We start from the raw sequence: 18,992 nt of genomic DNA on the forward strand, positions 1-18,992 counted from the left end.
GAAAACCACGAAACCACAGCCAGCCTTAATAATATATATAATAATATATATAATAATAATATATAATAATATATATAATAATATATAAGTGTGCACGTTTTCCTGACGTTTGTCTCAAAGCGTCTGCTGACATGAGGCAGCCATTAAAGTGGTGTCAATGTAAATTCCCCTGATTAATTGTAAACATGTTATTTAGAAGTGGGTGAGTGGGACTGTGGTTAGAACACCCGACTCACAACAAGAAGGCTTGATCGTCTAACACTGGATCTTGGCCACCAAAATAGATAAGCAGGGCTTTTTTGAGCTGGAAGATTAAAATATAAAGCAGTAGCACCTTTGCTACAGAACCACCATCATCACTCCCACTCTGACCTTCCACGCCTGCACATCCTCTCGCCCTCCCGACAGCAGCTTCCCCTCCATTCCAATAGCCAGCCCTCTCCCCGACTCTCCACAGCCTCTTCCCTACAATTCCCCAGGCACTCCGCTCTCTCTCTCTCCCCCGGTTCCCCAACGCCCTCTCCCCTCACTCGCAGAAGCCCGCGCTGTAGAAAATCCCACCTCCATCTTTGTCACCGCCTCTCCACACCCAGACTGCGTCCCCCACAGCATTTACCCCACTCGGGGAGCGGAACGGTGGGCCCCAGCGCGTGTTACGGCAACAACATCTTCCAGATTCTATTTAAACAAGCCGGCAGAAGAGGTATCTTTTAAATGGTGGACACGGTGAAAGGAATTTCTCAAAAAATCCTTTCGGGGGAGGCTGATAACAAGAAAGCAATCACTCAAGCGGAGAGAAAATTACCACTGCCGCAGCATGAAGCAGACGCTGGAAGTGATTCGCCACCGCTGTGACCGACAACCTCTGCTTGTTGTAAATTGTAAACGGGGGGAAAAAAATTCGCACAATAAGGCAACGTTTCAGGAAATGACCCTTATCGGAACAGAGGGAGACATAGGCAAGTCAGCAGATTGTGAATGGAAGACTGATCCTGTGTGTTACAAAGGCTGATCGTGTACAAAGGTTGTACATGGGACATAAAACAAACTCATTAACAATTACTGCACTTGGCCCCACCCCAACAAAGACAGACAAAGATCCCCTGCTCATGAAGTGTAAAAATAAGCGTCACGAGTGAACACCTATTGAGGCAAGAATGCCATATGTGCAGGTGGTATGGCCTGAACCGCCTTTGTCTTCCTCGTGCTGAGATATACATACCGGACCAGACACTTAATTAAAGCCGAGGACAACCATGGGAAGTCCAGGCCAGGTTCAGCTACCACCTGCCCCTGATGCTGTTCATAGCCTAGAATTGAACCCAGGTGACCAGTATCGTAGTGTAGTGTGTAATCCACTGTGGCTCCACTCTCCAAAATGACCCCAATCTTGCACACAAGGACAAATATTTCCCTACAGCCATAGAGACCGTTGGGGCAAGTACTGTGAGCTAGCAGCTATGTAGGCCGGCACAGTCGATGAAGGGGTGGTGTAGACAGCACCACACCTTGCCACGTTTGTCTCCCAATTTCTGAAGTTTACATCACACCAGGTACTCATATATTTCGACACATAGAGGAGGCCCAGAACCGGTCAAGATATCCCTTTGCCCACTGACGTTAACCGTGGCTGGGAATTGAACTCGGAGGCCACTGTGTTTGTAGTGCCGCGCGTGGCTACGGTGGCGAGCGAGAGAAGGGGGGGAGTGGAGGAGCCGACTCGCGAGACGCAGCGAGTGGGACGCTCACCGAGGTCGCTGATGATGTAGGCCTGGTCGCGGGCGGGCAGCAGGATGGGCCCCACCTGGAGGTGGCCCTCCTGCTCGCGGTACAGCAGCCGGTGACCCCGCACCGCGCCGCGCCCCGACGCCGCCTTCCAGGTGACGCGCACCGCCGTGCAGTTGAGCGCCTCCAGGTGCAGCGCCGGCGACACGGGGACTGCGGCGCAGAGAGAGCACGGCCGTGACCACCCCGCCCCGCGCCGGCGTGCTCAGCGAAGGTGCTGCTGGTGGTGGCGGTGATCGTAGTGGTGGCAATTGGGATGGTGGTGGTTCTTTTAGTGATCGTGCTGCTGGTGACGATGGTGCCGGTGGTGCCGGCTATGATGGTGCCAGTGGTGATTGTGATACTTTTGGTGATGGTGCTGGTGGCAATGGCGGTGATGGTGGTGCTCGCATTAATTGCGTAGATGATGCCGGTTATGATGGTGGTGGCATCTGCTACGGTACAATATCACCGTGACTTTGATTACTCTCATGGTGGCCAGGAAGTATGCGTGTAATCCAGTGGTTTGCAAACAGGGTTGGTGGCTTATATCATTGTTTGGATAAGACATGCCAACTGCATCATAAATTTAAGTACAGCAAATATTTATTTCCTACAGGTCCCCCAGATTCTTCCTAGACATTTACTCTTCTGAAAACTTGTTAAACCATCCAAAGCAAGGCCCTCCTTACAATGTCTTGAGATTCAGTAAGCCCTTCCAGTATGATAATAAATTAACATAATCAATCTAAGATCAAATTGTGGTCAATAAAACTCACTATGCGAGAAGACAACAATTGTCATCCAGCTCCCACCACAGAACTATGGAGCATCCACCACTGGCTTCGAGTCACCAATAAACAGGGGCCCCAGCCTTTTCTTGCTGGAGCAGGACAAGACGAAGATACCAGGGGAGGCCCAGGACCGGTTCAGCTAATCGTCGATGATGGTGGTACGCCGTGAACAGAAATCGAAACACGCTTGGACACACGAAGCGGTGACTATCATTGGTGCCGTCAGGCAAAGCCGGAGCCACAGCACGCGGAGAAGAGAGACGGCCAAACTGTTGCTCTACGGAGCGGGAGAGAGAGCAAGCGAGGGGAGAGCGAGGGGAGAGAGAGAGCGAGGGGTGAGCGAGCGGGGGGAGAGCAACGGAGAGCGGTACCGTCGCGGGCGGTGAGCTTTGGCGTGCGGTGCGACAGCCACACGGACGGCTCCCCCCAGCCGGCGCGCGTCGCCGCCGCCACGCGCAGCAGGTAGGTGCTGTCGGGCGCGAGGCCTCGCAGCAGCCAGTCGCCCCGCTCGCCCGGCACGTCGAGCGCGTGCGGCGCCCCGTCCGGCCCGCGCCGGTACCACAGGCGGTAGGCGGTGAGGCGGCCGCGGCGGTAGCGCGGGGGGATGGCCCCCCAGGAGACGCGCACCTCGCGGGGGCTCAGGCTGCTCAGGCTCAGCTCCGGGGCGCGCAGCGGCACTGTGGGGGGGGGGCGAGGTGTGGGGGGGAAGGGGGGCGAGGCGGGGATGGGGAGGATGGCAGCGGGGAGGGGGGCGCGAGGTGGCCGAGCGAAGAGAGGATGAGGCGAGGGAAGAGGGAAAGAGGAAGGAGTGGGAAGGGGATGAGGCGTAGTGAGCAGAGTGTGAGGCATAGCGAGTCGAACCCGCGTGCACGGGATGCAGCAACACAGCGAGGGCTCGCGAAGCCAGAGCCACTTCTGCTCGCTCTCTTGAAACTCGAGTGTGCAACTAAAACTCACTTGGGTGTAACACAGCACTGCGTCAAGTTATCCAGCTCAATACTCGTGTGGTGCTGGGGCAGCCGTGCTCGGGGCATTGGGGGCTCACCGTCCTCCAGCGTGGTGCCCATCACGTGCTCCGACATGCGGCTGGCGCCCACGGGCATGTAGGCGACGAGGTAGAAGGTGTAGTTGGTGGCCGGGTCGAGGTCGTCCACGAGGTAGCGCGACGTGTCGTTCCCGATCACGATCTGGTACTCCTCGTTGTTCATCCCTGTGGTGCCGCCACGGGATGGGGGGTGGGGGCGAGGGGGGGGTGAAGGGGAGGAGGTGAGGGATGCAGAGAGAGTTGCTCCTCATCCAGGAACTCAAGTTGGCTACGTACGGTGCGAAAGAAGTTCAACATGCATACATACGGCCCTGAGCTCCACTGCAGCACGCAGAGCGATGCGGCAAATTGGTCTGGCGAGGCCGGCTGAGACAGAGTTAGATTTATAGACATGGCCACGTGGTGCGGTGGGGATATAGAGATGGAGTTTAAATTAGATAGGTAGACAGGTTCCTCACTGGTGCAGTCAGTGCGCTGGCATGTCGTCCCTTCCCCCGCACCTCCGATGAGCATGGCTGGCTACGTACGATACATACCATGCGTGCGTCCTGGGCATGAAGCTAAGAGCCCCTGACGAGCACTACCAGGCTGTGCGCACCACGGCCTGGCAGTTTGACTGCCATGGAACCCCTCGTGTTCCTTCTGCTCCAATTTGCGCTCATCAACGTCGATTTAAAGCCACGTCTGAAATTGTTCTCAGAAAGAGCTATTAGCTGTGTCAGGGAAGAGCCCATTGGTATAGATATTTTGGCAAGGGACATCAGGCCACGTTATTGATAATCCAAACATGGAATATGGGAAATTAGTTTCCGTTATGTCCACTTGATACATTGACAGGAATTAATCAATTCCGTCAATGAATCATTAAGGCTCAACATTTAAGGAACACACGAACTTGTTTTCCATTTGGTTGTATGTCTTTATTATGAAGCACAACGTCGTGCAGGAGCCATCCGGCTCGGCCTCTTCGCAATGCATTAACATTCTCTAGATTATGTCGCTGCTATAAATGTCCAAAGGATGGGCCATTTTGTTGAGCTGTCTTTTGTGACCAGGTCGCTTTTGAAAAACAAGACCTCAGTGGGCCTTGCCAAGTAGGATGGGGATGTTCGGGTGATTTGTTCACCTTCCTTGTAATTTGCACTATTGCCATGTTTGTGTACTGTTTGTTGTTGTAACCTTCTTACCCGCCCCTACTGGACACCTGTGAAAAGAGCTTTATAGCTCAGCGGATTCCTCCTGCAGTATTAAGAAATATTCTGATTCTCATCCCGTCTCAGTGATGTTCACAATGGCTGTCTCAGCGGTGACCCGGCACTGTGTAACGCCTCGGTTCGAGTCCAGGTTTAAACCGCCCGTGATTACATCGGGTTCTGACGTCGAGCAAAAGTTTTGACATATTTCATGTTAGTTCACGAAATGCATCCCTTTAACACAACTTGCCAGCCACATGGAATGGTGTGCCAACTAAAACGGTGTGCCATCTAAAACGGTGTACCACCTAAAATGCCGTGCAACCTAAAGATAATAATTTTTAGGGGCTGCAAAAAAACTTTCTGTAAAAGGCATAACTTCTCTCGCACACAAAGTGGAGCACTGCGCACTATCACAATTACAAATCGAGATTCTAATTTGTCAGCACAATTGGAATGTGACTGAGATTTAATGAAAGAAAAAACACTCTGGGCAAAAACATACGTATGATGCAAAAGAAGTTCAACATACATACAAGATGTGAGACAACCTTCATGTTGCTCACGGTGATACACACACAGTACATATTACACACACACCACACACACATTACACACACACACAGTACACACACACACAGTACACACAGTACACACAGTACACACAGTACACACACACATCACAAACACATCACACAGTACACACACACAATACACACACACAGTACACACACACAATACACACACACAGTACACATTAATTGACAGGTTAATCAATCAGATCAACTCGATTGACTAAATTGAAATGTTACGACAGCCCTAACAGTTTATTACTCAATGGTAAAACTAAAATTAGGGACAGCGTTGGCAATGATGCGTGCCAGCTTCTCTATTGACCCTGACCCTAACGGAACAAGTGTGTGTGTAACGTGTGTGTGTGTGTAACGTGTGTGTGTGACGTGTGTGTGTGACGTGTGTGTGTAACGTGTGTGTGTGTGTAACGTGTGTGTGTGTGTAACGCGTGTGTGTGACGTGTGTGTGTGTGTAACGTGTGTGTGTGTGTAACGCGTGTGTGTGACGTGTGTGTGTGACGTGTGTGTGTAACGTGTGTGTGTGTAACGTGTGTGTGTGTGTAACGCGTGTGTGTGACGTGTGTGTGTGACGTGTGTGTGTAACGTGTGTGTGTGTAACGTGTGTGTGTGTGTAACGCGTGTGTGTGACGTGTGTGTGTGTGTAACGTGTGTGTGTGTAACGTGTGTGTGTGTGTAACGCGTGTGTGTGACGTGTGTGTGTGTGTAACGTGTGTGTGTGTGTAACGCGTGTGTGTGACGTGTGTGTGTGTGTAACGTGTGTGTGTGTGTAACGTGTGTGTGTGACGTGTGTGTGTGACGTGTGTGTGTAACGTGTGTGTGTGTAACGTGTGTGTGTGTGTAACGCGTGTGTGTGACGTGTGTGTGTGTGTAACGTGTGTGTGTGTGTAACGCGTGTGTGTGACGTGTGTGTGTGTGTAACGTGTGTGTGTGTGTAACGTGTGTGTGTAACGTGTGTGTGTGTGTAACGTGTGTGTGTGTGTAACGTGTGTGTGTGTGTAACGTGTGTGTGTGTGTAACGTGTGTGTGTGACGTGTGTGTGTAACGTGTGTGTGTGTGTAACGTGTGTGTGTGTGTAACGTGTGTGTGTGTGTAACGTGTGTGTGTGTGTGACGCGTGTGTGTGACGTGTGTGTGTGTGTAACGTGTGTGTGTGTGTAACGTGTGTGTGTGTGTAACGTGTGTGTGTGTGTAACGTGTGTGTGTGTGTAACGTGTGTGTGTGTGTAACGTGTGTGTGTGTGTAACGCGTGTGTGTGACGTGTGTGTGTGTGTAACGTGTGTGTGTGTGTAACGTGTGTGTGTGACGTGTGTGTGTGTGTGACGTGTGTGTGTGTGTAACGTGTGTGTGTGTGTGACGTGTGTGTGTGACGTGTCTGTGTGTGTAACGCGTGTGTGTAACGTGTGTGTGTGTGTGACGTGTGTGTGTGTGTAACGTGTGTGTGTGTGTAACGTGTGTGTGTGTAACGTGTGTGTGTGTGTAACGTGTGTGTGTGTGTGACGTGTGTGTGTGACGTGTGTGTGTAACGTGTGTGTGTAACGTGTGTGTGTGTGTAACGTGTGTGTGTGTGTAACGTGTGTGTGTGTGTAACGTGTGTGTGTGTAACGTGTGTGTGTGTGTAACGTGTGTGTGTGTGTAACGTGTGTGTGTGTGTAACGTGTGTGTGTGTAACGTGTGTGTGTGTAACGTGTGTGTGTGTGTAACGTGTGTGTGTGTGTAACGTGTGTGTGTGTAACGTGTGTGTGTGTAACGTGTGTGTGTGTGTAACGTGTGTGTGTGTGTGACGTGTGTGTGTGACGTGTGTGTGTAACGTGTGTGTGTAACGTGTGTGTGTGTGTAACGTGTGTGTGTGTGTAACGTGTGTGTGTAACGTGTGTGTGTAACGTGTGTGTGTGTGTAACGTGTGTGTGTAACGTGTGTGTGTGACGTGTGTGTGTAACGTGTGTGTGTGTAATGCACCTGTGTAGTGTGTAACGTGTGTGTGTGTGTAACGTGTGTGTGTGATGCACCTGTGTAGTGTGTAACGTGCGTGTGTGTAACGTATCTGTGTGTGTAACGTGTGTGTGTAACGTGTGTGTGTAACGTGTGTGTGTAACGTGTGTGTGTAACGTGTGTGTGTAACGTGTGTGTGTAACGTGTGTGTGTAACGTGTGTGTGTAACGTGTGTGTGTAACGTGTGTGTGTAACGTGTGTGTGTGTAATGCACCTGTGTAGTGTGTAACGTGTGTGTGTGTGTAACGTGTGTGTGTGTGTAACGTATCTGTGTGTGTAACGTGTGTGTGTAATGCACCTGTGTAGTGTGTAACGTGTGTGTGTGTGTAACGTGTGTGTAATGCACCTGTGTAGTGTGTAACGTGCGTGTGTGTAACGTGTGTGTGTGTGTAACGTGTGTGTGTGTAGTGTGTAACGCGCATAATGTGTGTAATGTGTTTATGTAATGCAGTTACTAAACATTTTATAATTTTGAGAATATGTGTCCATGTGTATTGCTCCTATATCGCAGTGTTCGTGTTAAAGTTCGTAGTCATTTATACATTTTCCGCGAATATTAGTTTCGCAGGAAGGGAGCGATTGATTGCTCTGTGTAATCCAAATCGTATAATTTGCCTGTAGCTTTCCAGCGGTGTGGATGTTGCATTTGTTTGTTTTTTAGCTATTTGGAGGACACTGGAAAACCTGGAGGAAACCCACACAGAGAGAAGAACAGTCAGTCCCCACACAGAGAGAAGAACAGTCAGTCCCCACACAGAGAGAAGAACAGTCAGTCTCCACACAGAGAGAAGAACAGTCAGTCTCCACACAGAGAGAAGAACAGTTAGTCCCCACACAGAGAGAAGAACAGTCAGTCTCCACACAGAGAGAAGAACAGTCAGTCTCCACACAGAGAGAAGAACAGTCAGTCTCCACACAGAGAGAAGAACAGTCAGTCTCCACACAGAGAGAAGAACAGTCAGTCTCCACACAGAGAGAAGAACAGTTAGTCCCCACACAGAGAGAAGAACAGTCAGTCTCCACACAGAGAGAAGAACAGTCAGTCTCCACACAGAGAGAAGAACAGTCAGTCTCCACACAGAGAGAAGAACAGTCAGTCCCCACACAGAGAGAAGAACAGTCAGTCCCCACACAGAGAGAAGAACAGTCAGTCTCCACACAGAGAGAAGAACAGTCAGTCTCCACACAGAGAGAAGAACAGTCAGTCTCCACACAGAGAGAAGAACAGTCAGTCCCCACACAGAGAGAAGAACAGTCAGTCTCCACACAGAGAGAAGAACAGTCAGTCCCCACACAGAGAGAAGAACAGTCAGTCTCCACACAGAGAGAAGAACAGTCAGTCTCCACACAGAGAGAAGAACAGTCAGTCTCCACACAGAGAGAAGAACAGTCAGTCTCCACACAGAGAGAAGAACAGTCAGTCCCCACACAGAGAGAAGAACAGTCAGTCTCCACACAGAGAGAAGAATAGTCAGTCTCCACACAGAGAGAAGAACAGTCAGTCTCCACACAGAGAGAAGAACAGTCAGTCTCCACACAGAGAGAAGAACAGTCAGTCTCCACACAGAGAGAAGAACAGTCAGTCTCCACACAGAGAGAAGAATAGTCAGTCTCCACACAGAGAGAAGAACAGTCAGTCCCCACACAGAGAGAAGAACAGTCAGTCCCCACACAGAGAGAAGAACAGTCAGTCCCCACACAGAGAGAAGAACAGTCAGTCCCCACACAGAGAGAAGAACAGTCAGTCTCCACACAGAGAGAAGAACAGTCAGTCTCCACACAGAGAGAAGAACAGTCAGTCCCCACACAGAGAGGCATCCGAGTTGGAATCAAACCCTGGCCCTTCTTGGTGTGAGGCTCGATTGTTACCACTGTGCCACCCCGCTGACTATGTTATGGTAACGTTAAAAAATAACTTCGTGATTTCCTAAACAAAAAGGAGAGGATCCCGGTTTAGAACGGCAGGCAGCCACCAATCCCAGGGACTTCTCGCTAACGAGCGGTGGACAACCGATAAGTCGATAATCAGCCGGCCATTTACCACACACGCCTCTCCTCATTCCATTCTTGATCTCGGCAGCCTCCGAGAAGCGCTTCCCAAGGTTTCAAAAAAACGGGGGGTATTACCGCATTACTTTTCAATACCGTCGCAATCTTCACGTATAACCGCGCGAGAGGCCTCCGAGACGCGGAGACCCACGCCAATCCACGGCACCAATACCCCCGACGCCAACGGCCAGGGGACGCAGGCGAGGGTTGCGTGGGTTGCGAGAGTTGCGTGGGTTGCGAGGATTGAGTGGGTTGCGTGGGTTGCGAGGGTTGCGTGGGTTGCGAGGGTTGCGAGGGTTGCGTGGGTTGCGAGGGTTGCGAGGGTTGCGTGGGTTGCGTGGGTTGCGAGGGTTGCGAGGGTTGTGTGGGTTGCGTGGGTTGAGAGGGTTGCGTGGGTTGCGAGGGTTGCGAGGGTTGCGTGGGTTGCGAGGGTTGCGTGGGTTGCGTGGGTTGCGAGGGTTGCGAGGGTTGCGTGGGTTGCGTGGGTTGCGAGGGTTGCGTGGGTTGCGTGGGTTGCGAGGGTTGCGTGGGTTGCGTGGGTTGCGAGGGTTGCGAGGGTTGCGTGGGTTGCGTGGGTTGCGTGGGTTGCGTGGGTTGCGAGGGTTGCGAGGGTTGCGTGGGTTGCGAGGGTTGCGAGGGTTGCGTGGGTTGCGTGGGTTGCGAGGGTTGCGTGGGTTGCGAGGGTTGCGAGGGTTGCGTGGGTTGCGAGGGTTGCGAGGGTTGCGTGGGTTGCGTGGGTTGCGAGGGTTGCGAGGGTTGTGTGGGTTGCGTGGGTTGAGAGGGTTGCGTGGGTTGCGAGGGTTGCGAGGGTTGCGTGGGTTGCGAGGGTTGCGTGGGTTGCGTGGGTTGCGAGGGTTGCGAGGGTTGCGTGGGTTGCGAGGGTCGCGTGGGTCGCGTGGGTTGCGAGGGTTGCGAGGGTTGCGTGGGTTGCGTGGGTTGCGAGGGTTGCGTGGGTTGCGAGGGTTGCGTGGGTTGCGTGGGTTGCGAGGGTTGCGAGGGTTGCGTGGGTTGCGAGGGTCGCGTGGGTTGCGTGGGTTGCGAGGGTTGCGAGGGTTGCGTGGGTTGCGAGGGTCGCGTGGGTCGCGTGGGTTGCGAGGGTTGCGAGGGTTGCGTGGGTTGCGTGGGTTGCGAGGCCGCTTCATCATCAACAACTGTCAACGGCGTTTGACCGGCCCGTCGCTGAGCGTGCGGTCTCTGAAGCAACGACAACAAATCTATTCACGAGGAAATTTACTTGTAAACGTGATATAAATGAAAGCGTGATATCTCTACGTATAGCCCAACCGTAGGAAAATGGAATTGGTAATTAAACGTGATAAATCACCTCGAAAATATCATCGAATAAATAGCAGCTCGGCAGGCTGAGGTATTGAGTTATGAACGTGCTGTATTGAGTTTGAAGTGTATTTTTAGCATGAAAGTAGACGTTGTTTAGATTTGCTCAAAACAGACAAACAAATAAAAATCAATACCAATGAACTGAGTATCACATTTTCTGTCATAAGAGCTGACATCCGCAAGCTTTCACAAACATGGTGATCGTGTCCTAGGCAATTCGAAAGGCACAGAGCGATCACCACAAGGTTACCTTTATTCAAACATCCACACACAGACACACATTTATCCAGACGTCCACATGTGCACAAATATGCACACATATATTATCACACACCCACGCGCACAGTTACACACATTCACATGCATGTTTTCACACACATGGACATCTTTACGGACACATTCACACACGGGCACACGTATCTTTTGGAACTCATTCACACTCTCACATACAAAGACAAATATCCCCTGTATGTGACGATGATGTTACTACGGCGATTGTACCAGGCTAGGTCCACTCTGAGGTCACATACAGAGTGCCATTCTCATTTCCATTCAGATACGTTCACACATACGCATTTGTATGTGCTCAGGAACACACGCACAAACACACAGACTTCAGAACTATTTTAAGCAATCATATCTATAAACGTTGAAGGTTGCTTTGAGCTGAAACTTTAACTTCAGAGTAAATGAACGCGCGTGCACGCGTATAGAGAAACACAAACATTCACATGCACACACGCCTTTTCAATGTCTATGCCGCTCCGTATTAAACAGTTATTATGTCGCAATCTAAAGAAGGTTACTTAAATTAGCCGGCAGAGAGAAAGGCCCGTTTAATGCGACGAGAATAGGTTAAAACGGGTGCAGAGCAACACAACCCAAAACAATTACAGCCTCATTTGCATGAAATCGTTTCTCCCCCTCACGGAGCCCTCCCCAGGATCACGGATCAATGCGGGGAGCGCACGGCACCAGGATTTCCACGCTCAACAATCTCCTCACTTTTCACAAACACAGGCCGGCCGTACGGGCCGTTATTAACTGGCACCGGTGGAGAAAGGCCCTTATTGATCAGCAATAATTAAAACGGCGTTGCTGCCAGGGCCTCTGTCTCTGAAGCCCTCAGAGGAGCACAAAGAGCCGGGGGGGTCCCCCCCTCCCCCCCTCGCTCGCTTCAAGCGGGGGGACGGGACGGGGGGACCCCGAGCAGGGTCCTCGGGGTCCCCCCCCCCCCGCTCGCTTCAAGCGGGGGGGGGGGGGGGGCGGTGGTCCCCGGCAAACAAACGGCTCGGCCACGGCGTCGGCGGCCGGCAATTCAAGCGCTTTAATTGGTTTTCTCTCCTCGGCAGCATTCACGCTCGTGTGGTCATCTCGCCGAGGTGCCGCGGGTCACGCCGGCGCGGCGAAGCCCTCGCGGCTCCAGCCCCGCACCGCTCGCCAATAAACAAATAGAAGGCGCTCTTCTCCGGTACCACAAAAGTGTCTCTCTTTAAATTAATGCAGACCAAAAGACACGCGGGGATTATCCACCGGCCACGTTTCTCTCCACACAAATTAAGTAGAAACACGGGCATTGTGCCGCTTTCTCCATTTCATGTGGCCCAGCTGCCCGGAGGATGTCAAGAGCCCTCTTTCCACTCTTGTTCCTGTAACCCTTGACCCTTGTTTCAGCTGCCAGGCGGTGCGTTTCAGTGGGGATTTGGGCGGTGGGTCACCGCGGGTTCTGGGAAAGCGGCGCCGAGCGAAGCGACCATCTTGCGACGTGGACACTCCACCAGGGCCTTGTGCCGGTGAGCCGCGTGTGGTGTCGCGCGGCGCGGGGCCGCGCTGCTAGCAGAGGGCCTTAGCCTCATCTGGAACCAACCTCACGGATGCAACATCCTCAAAAGTATCTTTTGTCCCGAGCTTCCCACCTCCGCTAATGAAAGAACCAAAGTAAATGATGCTCTTTGAGATGAAAATCGATGTTCTTCGCCGCCAACGCATTTCAGAAGCTCTGTTGCGTTAGAAACTCGTGTGCAGCGGCAAAAACGGGTACGTTTAAGCGTTTCTCATTTTTGAATTAAAGCAACAAAACCAAAGGCGACGAGTAATTGAAATGAGATTTCCAATTTAAACCGGCAAAAGAAACCTGACAAACGCTGACCAAACAGCCCATTATCGGCGGAGCCTTTGTCTCTATTGCTCTGCGCGCGTCACGACGGCAGATGTCCCCACGGGCCGAGCGCTGAGGAGGTCTGCACGGGAACATTTACTCATCCCAGAAGCGGCCCCAAGAAGCAGGAGGCTAAAACAGACTTACAAGGCTGCCAAACCCACCCCTCGCAAAACAAAACCAAAATCACAATCGTATCAAAATAGAATTATATTGGGAAACGTAACCACATTACCATGAAAAATAAACACATGTCGGGCTTGAGACTAGCCTGCGATGTATCTATGCGACGTGTAGCGAATGTTCCACTAACACGTTTCCAATGTTTAGCTAACATGTCCCCAGAGTTGCTTTATTTTTACGGCCAAGAAAAATGACTCCCCTTATCTCTTGAAGCACTTTTCCCTCAAAACCAAACATTCATAACTTTAGACGGACATCAAACCTCGCGTGTGCGTGCGCGTCACGTCAGCCTTAATAGGTGCTCCGTACGAAAAGTTACGTCAGAGGTTGACGTCTACGAATGGGGAGGCGTTTCTCTCTCTCGTCACATGGCAGTGGTGCCCCGAAGTCAGTGACCAAGCGGAAGACCGTGGCCAGATGGTGGGATACTGTAAGGGGCAGACCTTGGAGGTCATGTGTCCACTCAGCAACAGCTGTGGCATCGAGCAGAAGGAAGGAAGCGATGGCGAGACATGGCGGCATACATTGCATTGGGGAAGATGACCTCTTGACCTCAACCTTGACCTAATATGTAAACCAACTGCTATTTTCTCTCCACTTTCAATCCCTTGTTGGTGCCTTAACATATTAAATGACTCCTCCAGTGCCATCGTCCAGCTTCTCATCTTGTCTCTACCCAGACGGCCCAAACAGGGCAGCTGAACGCCTCCTCTTGATGCCAGGGTCTTATCCTCTGTGGCCTTGACTTAAACCATTCTCTTTCTGCCGCTGAGCTCACATGCTGATATCTATCCTTTTAACCGTCTCGCACAGTCGGTGTACGCCAACACCATTTTTTATTTAAACGTTGTGTCACCTTGTGCAGCTACTGTATACCATCCTTGGAAAGTAGTCCCCCCACAGATCGCATACTCCAAGCCTCTTCTGAAATTTGGTATGAAAAACATCTAAAAAGCACATGTCTATTACAATTACATACCACAAACTTCTCTGACAATCTTTGTATAAAAAAAACTCTCAGCTGTGATAACGGTCAATCATAGCGCTTTGTCAATGCACTGCTGGATGAAGCCTTTCCTACGCTGTGTTGGTCAGCATGAGGACTTTTTGACCATACTTCACCATGCTGGTCACTGCAGAATGGTGATGGGGCTGGTGGCTTCTCTCAGGGTCAGTTCAGATATCACTCACCAATGTTGTTAGCCCTGGCTGGGAATCTGATTCAGTTGGCTAGGTTCACTGTGCAGTGTGCAAATCAATGTGACACTGCTCCACCTACTAAACTATACATCTGTTACATTTTACACCATGCTGCTACAAGTCTACAATTCTTGAATACAAGTCTAAACTACAAATGACCATATCCATACTATAAGAATCTCAACTCCATTTCAATCGTTTAGCCTCGCCTGAAAAGTAATCTCTCTCCACTCATTACCCACCAGCAAATTCCCACCAAGCACGGCGAACACATCTCAACGCTGCTGACATTAAGAGACAGCGGCTCAACACAGACGGGTGGCTTCACCCTCAGCTCCGCAGCTTAAATTGAAGAGTCTACATTCCCTTTGAATGGGACGTACAACAAAATGTGAGGCAAGCCGCGGTCTATTGTGTGACGATCCACTTTGAGTTGTGCTGCCAAATTTAAGCCAAATTGCAAATTGTCCGTTGGGCAGTGTGAGGACCCATGAAGCATGGCCTCGATATTGAATGGGGCCTGTGAATCACCAAGACCTCTCCTCACTCGTGGCCACAGGGTCAGCCGGAGGGGCCCTTCATTCATTCCTTCCACGAATCACGAGGGGGCCCCCTTCCGATCCCACCAGGCCAACACACCGCTCCCCTCAGACTGCCTTGCAGGCCCCCATTACCTCATCCAATCAATGGGCTCCTCTCTCGGCCTCCCTTCTATGCACCACTTGTGCCATCACCTCCCGCGATCCGCTCCACATTTTCACGTCTTCTTTCCAAATGTCACTTGGACCCACCTCTCGCTACAAACCAGGTAGATCGCATTCTCTGTCTTCCACAAATCACTTTTATTCCTCTGCCTGCCTCCAACGTTTGCACGATGTATGTGTTTAAGTTATTGCCATATCGAACAACTGTAAGACTTTAAAGTTGGGAAAGCTACCTTGCTATTGCTAACCTGACACCTCTCCACTGGCCCTAAAATGGCAATCTTTACTCCAGTGAGTGTAGAATGTAGCCGTGATCAATCGCATTCAAGGTTCACACAGACATCACCAGTCATTATATTTCCTTAGCAAAGCCAGCGCCCTTGTAGATTCAGACTTTAGCATCTCAGAGAAATGGTTATCAAAAGAAAGCCCGGTATGCGATGTGGAAACACTGAGCGAACCTCGACCACATTGTAGTGAATCACTCTGCCCTCAGCGCGAGTCTGTCGGTCTCTATGCAAGTCAAAATCTCAATAGGGCCAATGAAGCAATACACTCGCTTAACTGAAGCCACTTCCAGGTGAACTAACCTGGATGTAGAATTATATGACCGCTATTCACCTCGCCACACACACACACGAGAGAGAGAGCCGTGGCATCACAGCAGAACGTTGAACTTCTTTCATACCATATGTAGCCAACCGTGCTCATCGGAGATGCAGGGGAAGGACAAAAACTAAACACAGAAAAGAGAACGGCACGGCCAGCTCGAGGCTGGGAATGCTGTAAGGGGGGGGCTCACCCTCAGCCTTCATGTAGTGCACGGAGTAGGCGATGACGCGGTGCGCGTTGTGCAGAGGCCGCTCCCACGTGAGCAGGATGGCCATGCTGGACACGGTGTGGGCGGTGACGGCGCGGGGGGCCCCGGGACGCTCCTCCGACACGACGACGCCCAGCCAGGCCGCCGCCGTGCCGCTGCCCAGCGCGTTCTCCGCCATGCACTGGTAGTAGGCCTCGTCCTCCGCTATCAGCTGCGTGATCACCAGCCTGCGGGGTACGGGGGGCGCGGCGTCAGGCGGCGGCGGCGCTCAGGCCGCGGAGGCACGTCCATCGGGGGGGGCGCAGGCGGTGCGGTGGCAAAGGGGGCCCGTGGGCGCTGGGCTACGCAACAGGAGGACGCTTGGGATGGGGGGGCTCCCTCCCCCCCTGCTCCGTTTCATTCCGTACACCGGCGCCCATGACGACCACAATATGCCAACGATTCATAGCGCAGGCACGGTATGCTCTTCAAAAACTTGACGCTAAACGGCCCTTGTACACAGGCCTAGCATTCAGCACTGGCCTGTGCGAGCCTCGTATACCACTGGACACTCAACAACTGTGTTGTCACAGGTCTTTAGACTTTGTGAACGCACAACATTGCAAGCTTGCTGAAAAGAAGGTGAAACTCGCACACGATTCAGTGCTAAAGTTGCATCAAGCAAAGATATGGCACACCAAGGACGTTTAGAATTTAAACAAAAAACAATAAAATCAAGCACTATAATACAATATGGTAATCCACACAAAGCACTCACTCTGTACAAACAATTACAAAAAACCGCAGGTATGGCAATAACGCACACCGACGTTCAGCACAGAACACACGCAGCAGAAGCGCCGCTGCCGAGACAGGTGGAGCCATCACGAGGGTGCTCCGTGTGCCCTGCCCTCCCGGGCTGCCCGTGACGTTGAGCGGCTTGGCCAAGTTTACACAAAGTGCGGGCGAGTGGTGCTCTGGGCACCGGAGGCCTCTCGGTCTGGAATCTCTATGGAGCCGCGCCACTTATCTCGGTGACAAAGTGGCGAGTGCACCGCTTGTTTTACCTGCCGCGGCAACTCGACGACGGCCGGGCACGCCGGCCGGAGGTTTGCGGTATGTCCGTCGAGCGGCCCGAGTTAAGGATCCGCGGGCCCCCCCCCCTCACGTCCCTGGGGGGCTCGCGAGCGCCGCCGCGAGCGCGGCCGGCGCCGCTACTTTGCCACCTTTATTTCCTCCGCAGATGTTGTAAACAAAGCGCCAGGTGCCCATTTAGGTAAAGTCGACCCTGGGGAGGCTCTCTCTAAGGGTGGAACAAAGGCCAATAGAATTTGTTGGAATTCAAGCGTCGCAGGATAGAATCCGACCGGGATCACAGGCAGCAGCGAACACTGCGCGGGCCACTCAGCCACGCAACGCCGGCATCTTCCATTGAGGCTCGAGGGTGCCAAGCGCGGCCACTTTTCTTTGTCTGCCGTCCACTCGTGCCGCTACCAATTCCCCTCAATTCAGCTCAATGCGGTCTCCGGACCTTACCCCCTGCACACAGCTCTAAAGGGGCATTATCACGCGGTCTCCTCTCGCCTAATTGAACCCATAATCTGCGATACGAGTAGTCGTTAGCGTGCATAAAGCAAAGAAGAGCAGGTGTTGGGGCTTACGTGTGTGCTCAAATTCACTTGTACGCGCACGTGAGTGGCATGGTGATTAGTGCACGCTATGATACCAGTGGCCTGGTTTCAATTGCCAGCCTGGGATCAATTCCTAGGCAGGCACACCATGGAACCAGTCTTGGGCCTCCCTTAAGTAAACTCGGCACTAGGAAGACAAAGGAATCTCGGCATAGTCGTCGTAGTCCCACCCCACCATCACGTGCTTACTAACAGCAACTAACAGCACTTGGCTGACCAGTCTGAGACTAACGGTGTGCGTGTGTGTGTGTGCGTGCATGTGTCACCTGTTGTCCAGCACCTTGACCCGTCCGTTGGAGTGGATCGGCTCGCCGTTCTTGAGCCAGGCCACAGCGGGGGGCGGCACCCCCTCGGCGTGGCACGTGAAGCGCGCCGTGCCGGCACGCGGCCGGCTCACGCTCTCGGGCTGCTCGACGAACCACGGCGCCGCTGCATGCGCAGGCGCACGGACGCACACACACCACACACACACACCACACACACACACCACACACACACACCACACACACACCACACACACACCACACACACACACCACACACACACACCACACACACACCACACGCACACACACCACACACACGCACACACACACACCACACACACACACCACACACACACACACCACACACACACCACACACACACACACACCACGCACACACCACACACACACACCACACACACACCACACACACACCACACACACACGCAATTACTCACAATTGTGCACATGTGCTCATGTATGCATGAGCATACACACACAACAACAGTCCTCACAAATAACTGGCACAAACGTTACCAAAACACTTGTGAGCCCATGCATCCATGGAAAACATTTTGAAATCGCATATGCACACACGTGCAATTAATATAGAGTTTATGCCAGATGCTCGTCACCGGCGGATACAAACGTATGAGCGTGTATCTACACGCACACAAACACGCACTGACGTGTGTACGTAGTGACGCACGCACGCAACAAACATTCAGACCCCTTGGTGCCACGTGGTACGCACACATATCTGTGTGTACGTACGTATGTTGAACGTCTTTCGCACCGTACGTAACCAACCATGCTAATCTCTCACAAGAACACGCACGCGTCACGCACGCTCACGCGGCTGCTCATCGCTTATGTCCGGGTGCAGTTTACTCGTGTTCAAATGGTAATCATGTTTTATCTTGATTTCGCATAATTTGTGTTAAGTTGCATTGAAAAAAAATCTGTATAATTTCGGCGGGGAAACCCAAGCAAGCGGCACAGCAACGGGGCCAACAACTGTCCCAGCTCTGTGGACCTACATCGAAACCCAACAATTTAAGTGGCGTGCGTTGACGCAAACACAGCCGCCTCATCCTCACTCCCAACAAGTCCGGTTGAGCGGCGCTTCCTCCTCACGCACGCTACATTTGTGAACGCACGCGCAGTGGCGCGCGGACCCCGCCGCCGTCAAATGACACTTTGTTGTCCCTGGGAGTAACATTAACTCG

At 52.1% G+C, this 18,992-nt stretch overlaps 1 protein-coding gene across 1 annotated transcript in view; it reads right to left on the minus strand.

Annotated features, from left to right (window-relative positions):
• Nucleotides 1-18,992, minus strand: part of PRTG (protogenin) — a 119,669-nt gene that overhangs the window by 35,778 nt on the left and 64,899 nt on the right. Inside the window, exons 7-11 of the mRNA XM_078862375.1 lie at nucleotides 17,766-17,928; nucleotides 15,812-16,056; nucleotides 3,604-3,768; nucleotides 2,930-3,235; nucleotides 1,750-1,938 (exon numbers count right to left, since the gene is read on the minus strand). Of these exons, the coding sequence (XP_078718501.1) occupies nucleotides 1,750-1,938; nucleotides 2,930-3,235; nucleotides 3,604-3,768; nucleotides 15,812-16,056; nucleotides 17,766-17,928 (1,068 nt within the window). The remainder of the gene's footprint in view (nucleotides 1-1,749; nucleotides 1,939-2,929; nucleotides 3,236-3,603; nucleotides 3,769-15,811; nucleotides 16,057-17,765; nucleotides 17,929-18,992) is intronic.

This window comes from Lampetra fluviatilis, chromosome 13 (genome assembly GCF_964198595.1).
Source record: "Lampetra fluviatilis chromosome 13, kcLamFluv1.1, whole genome shotgun sequence".
NCBI lineage: Eukaryota > Metazoa > Chordata > Hyperoartia > Petromyzontiformes > Petromyzontidae > Lampetra > Lampetra fluviatilis.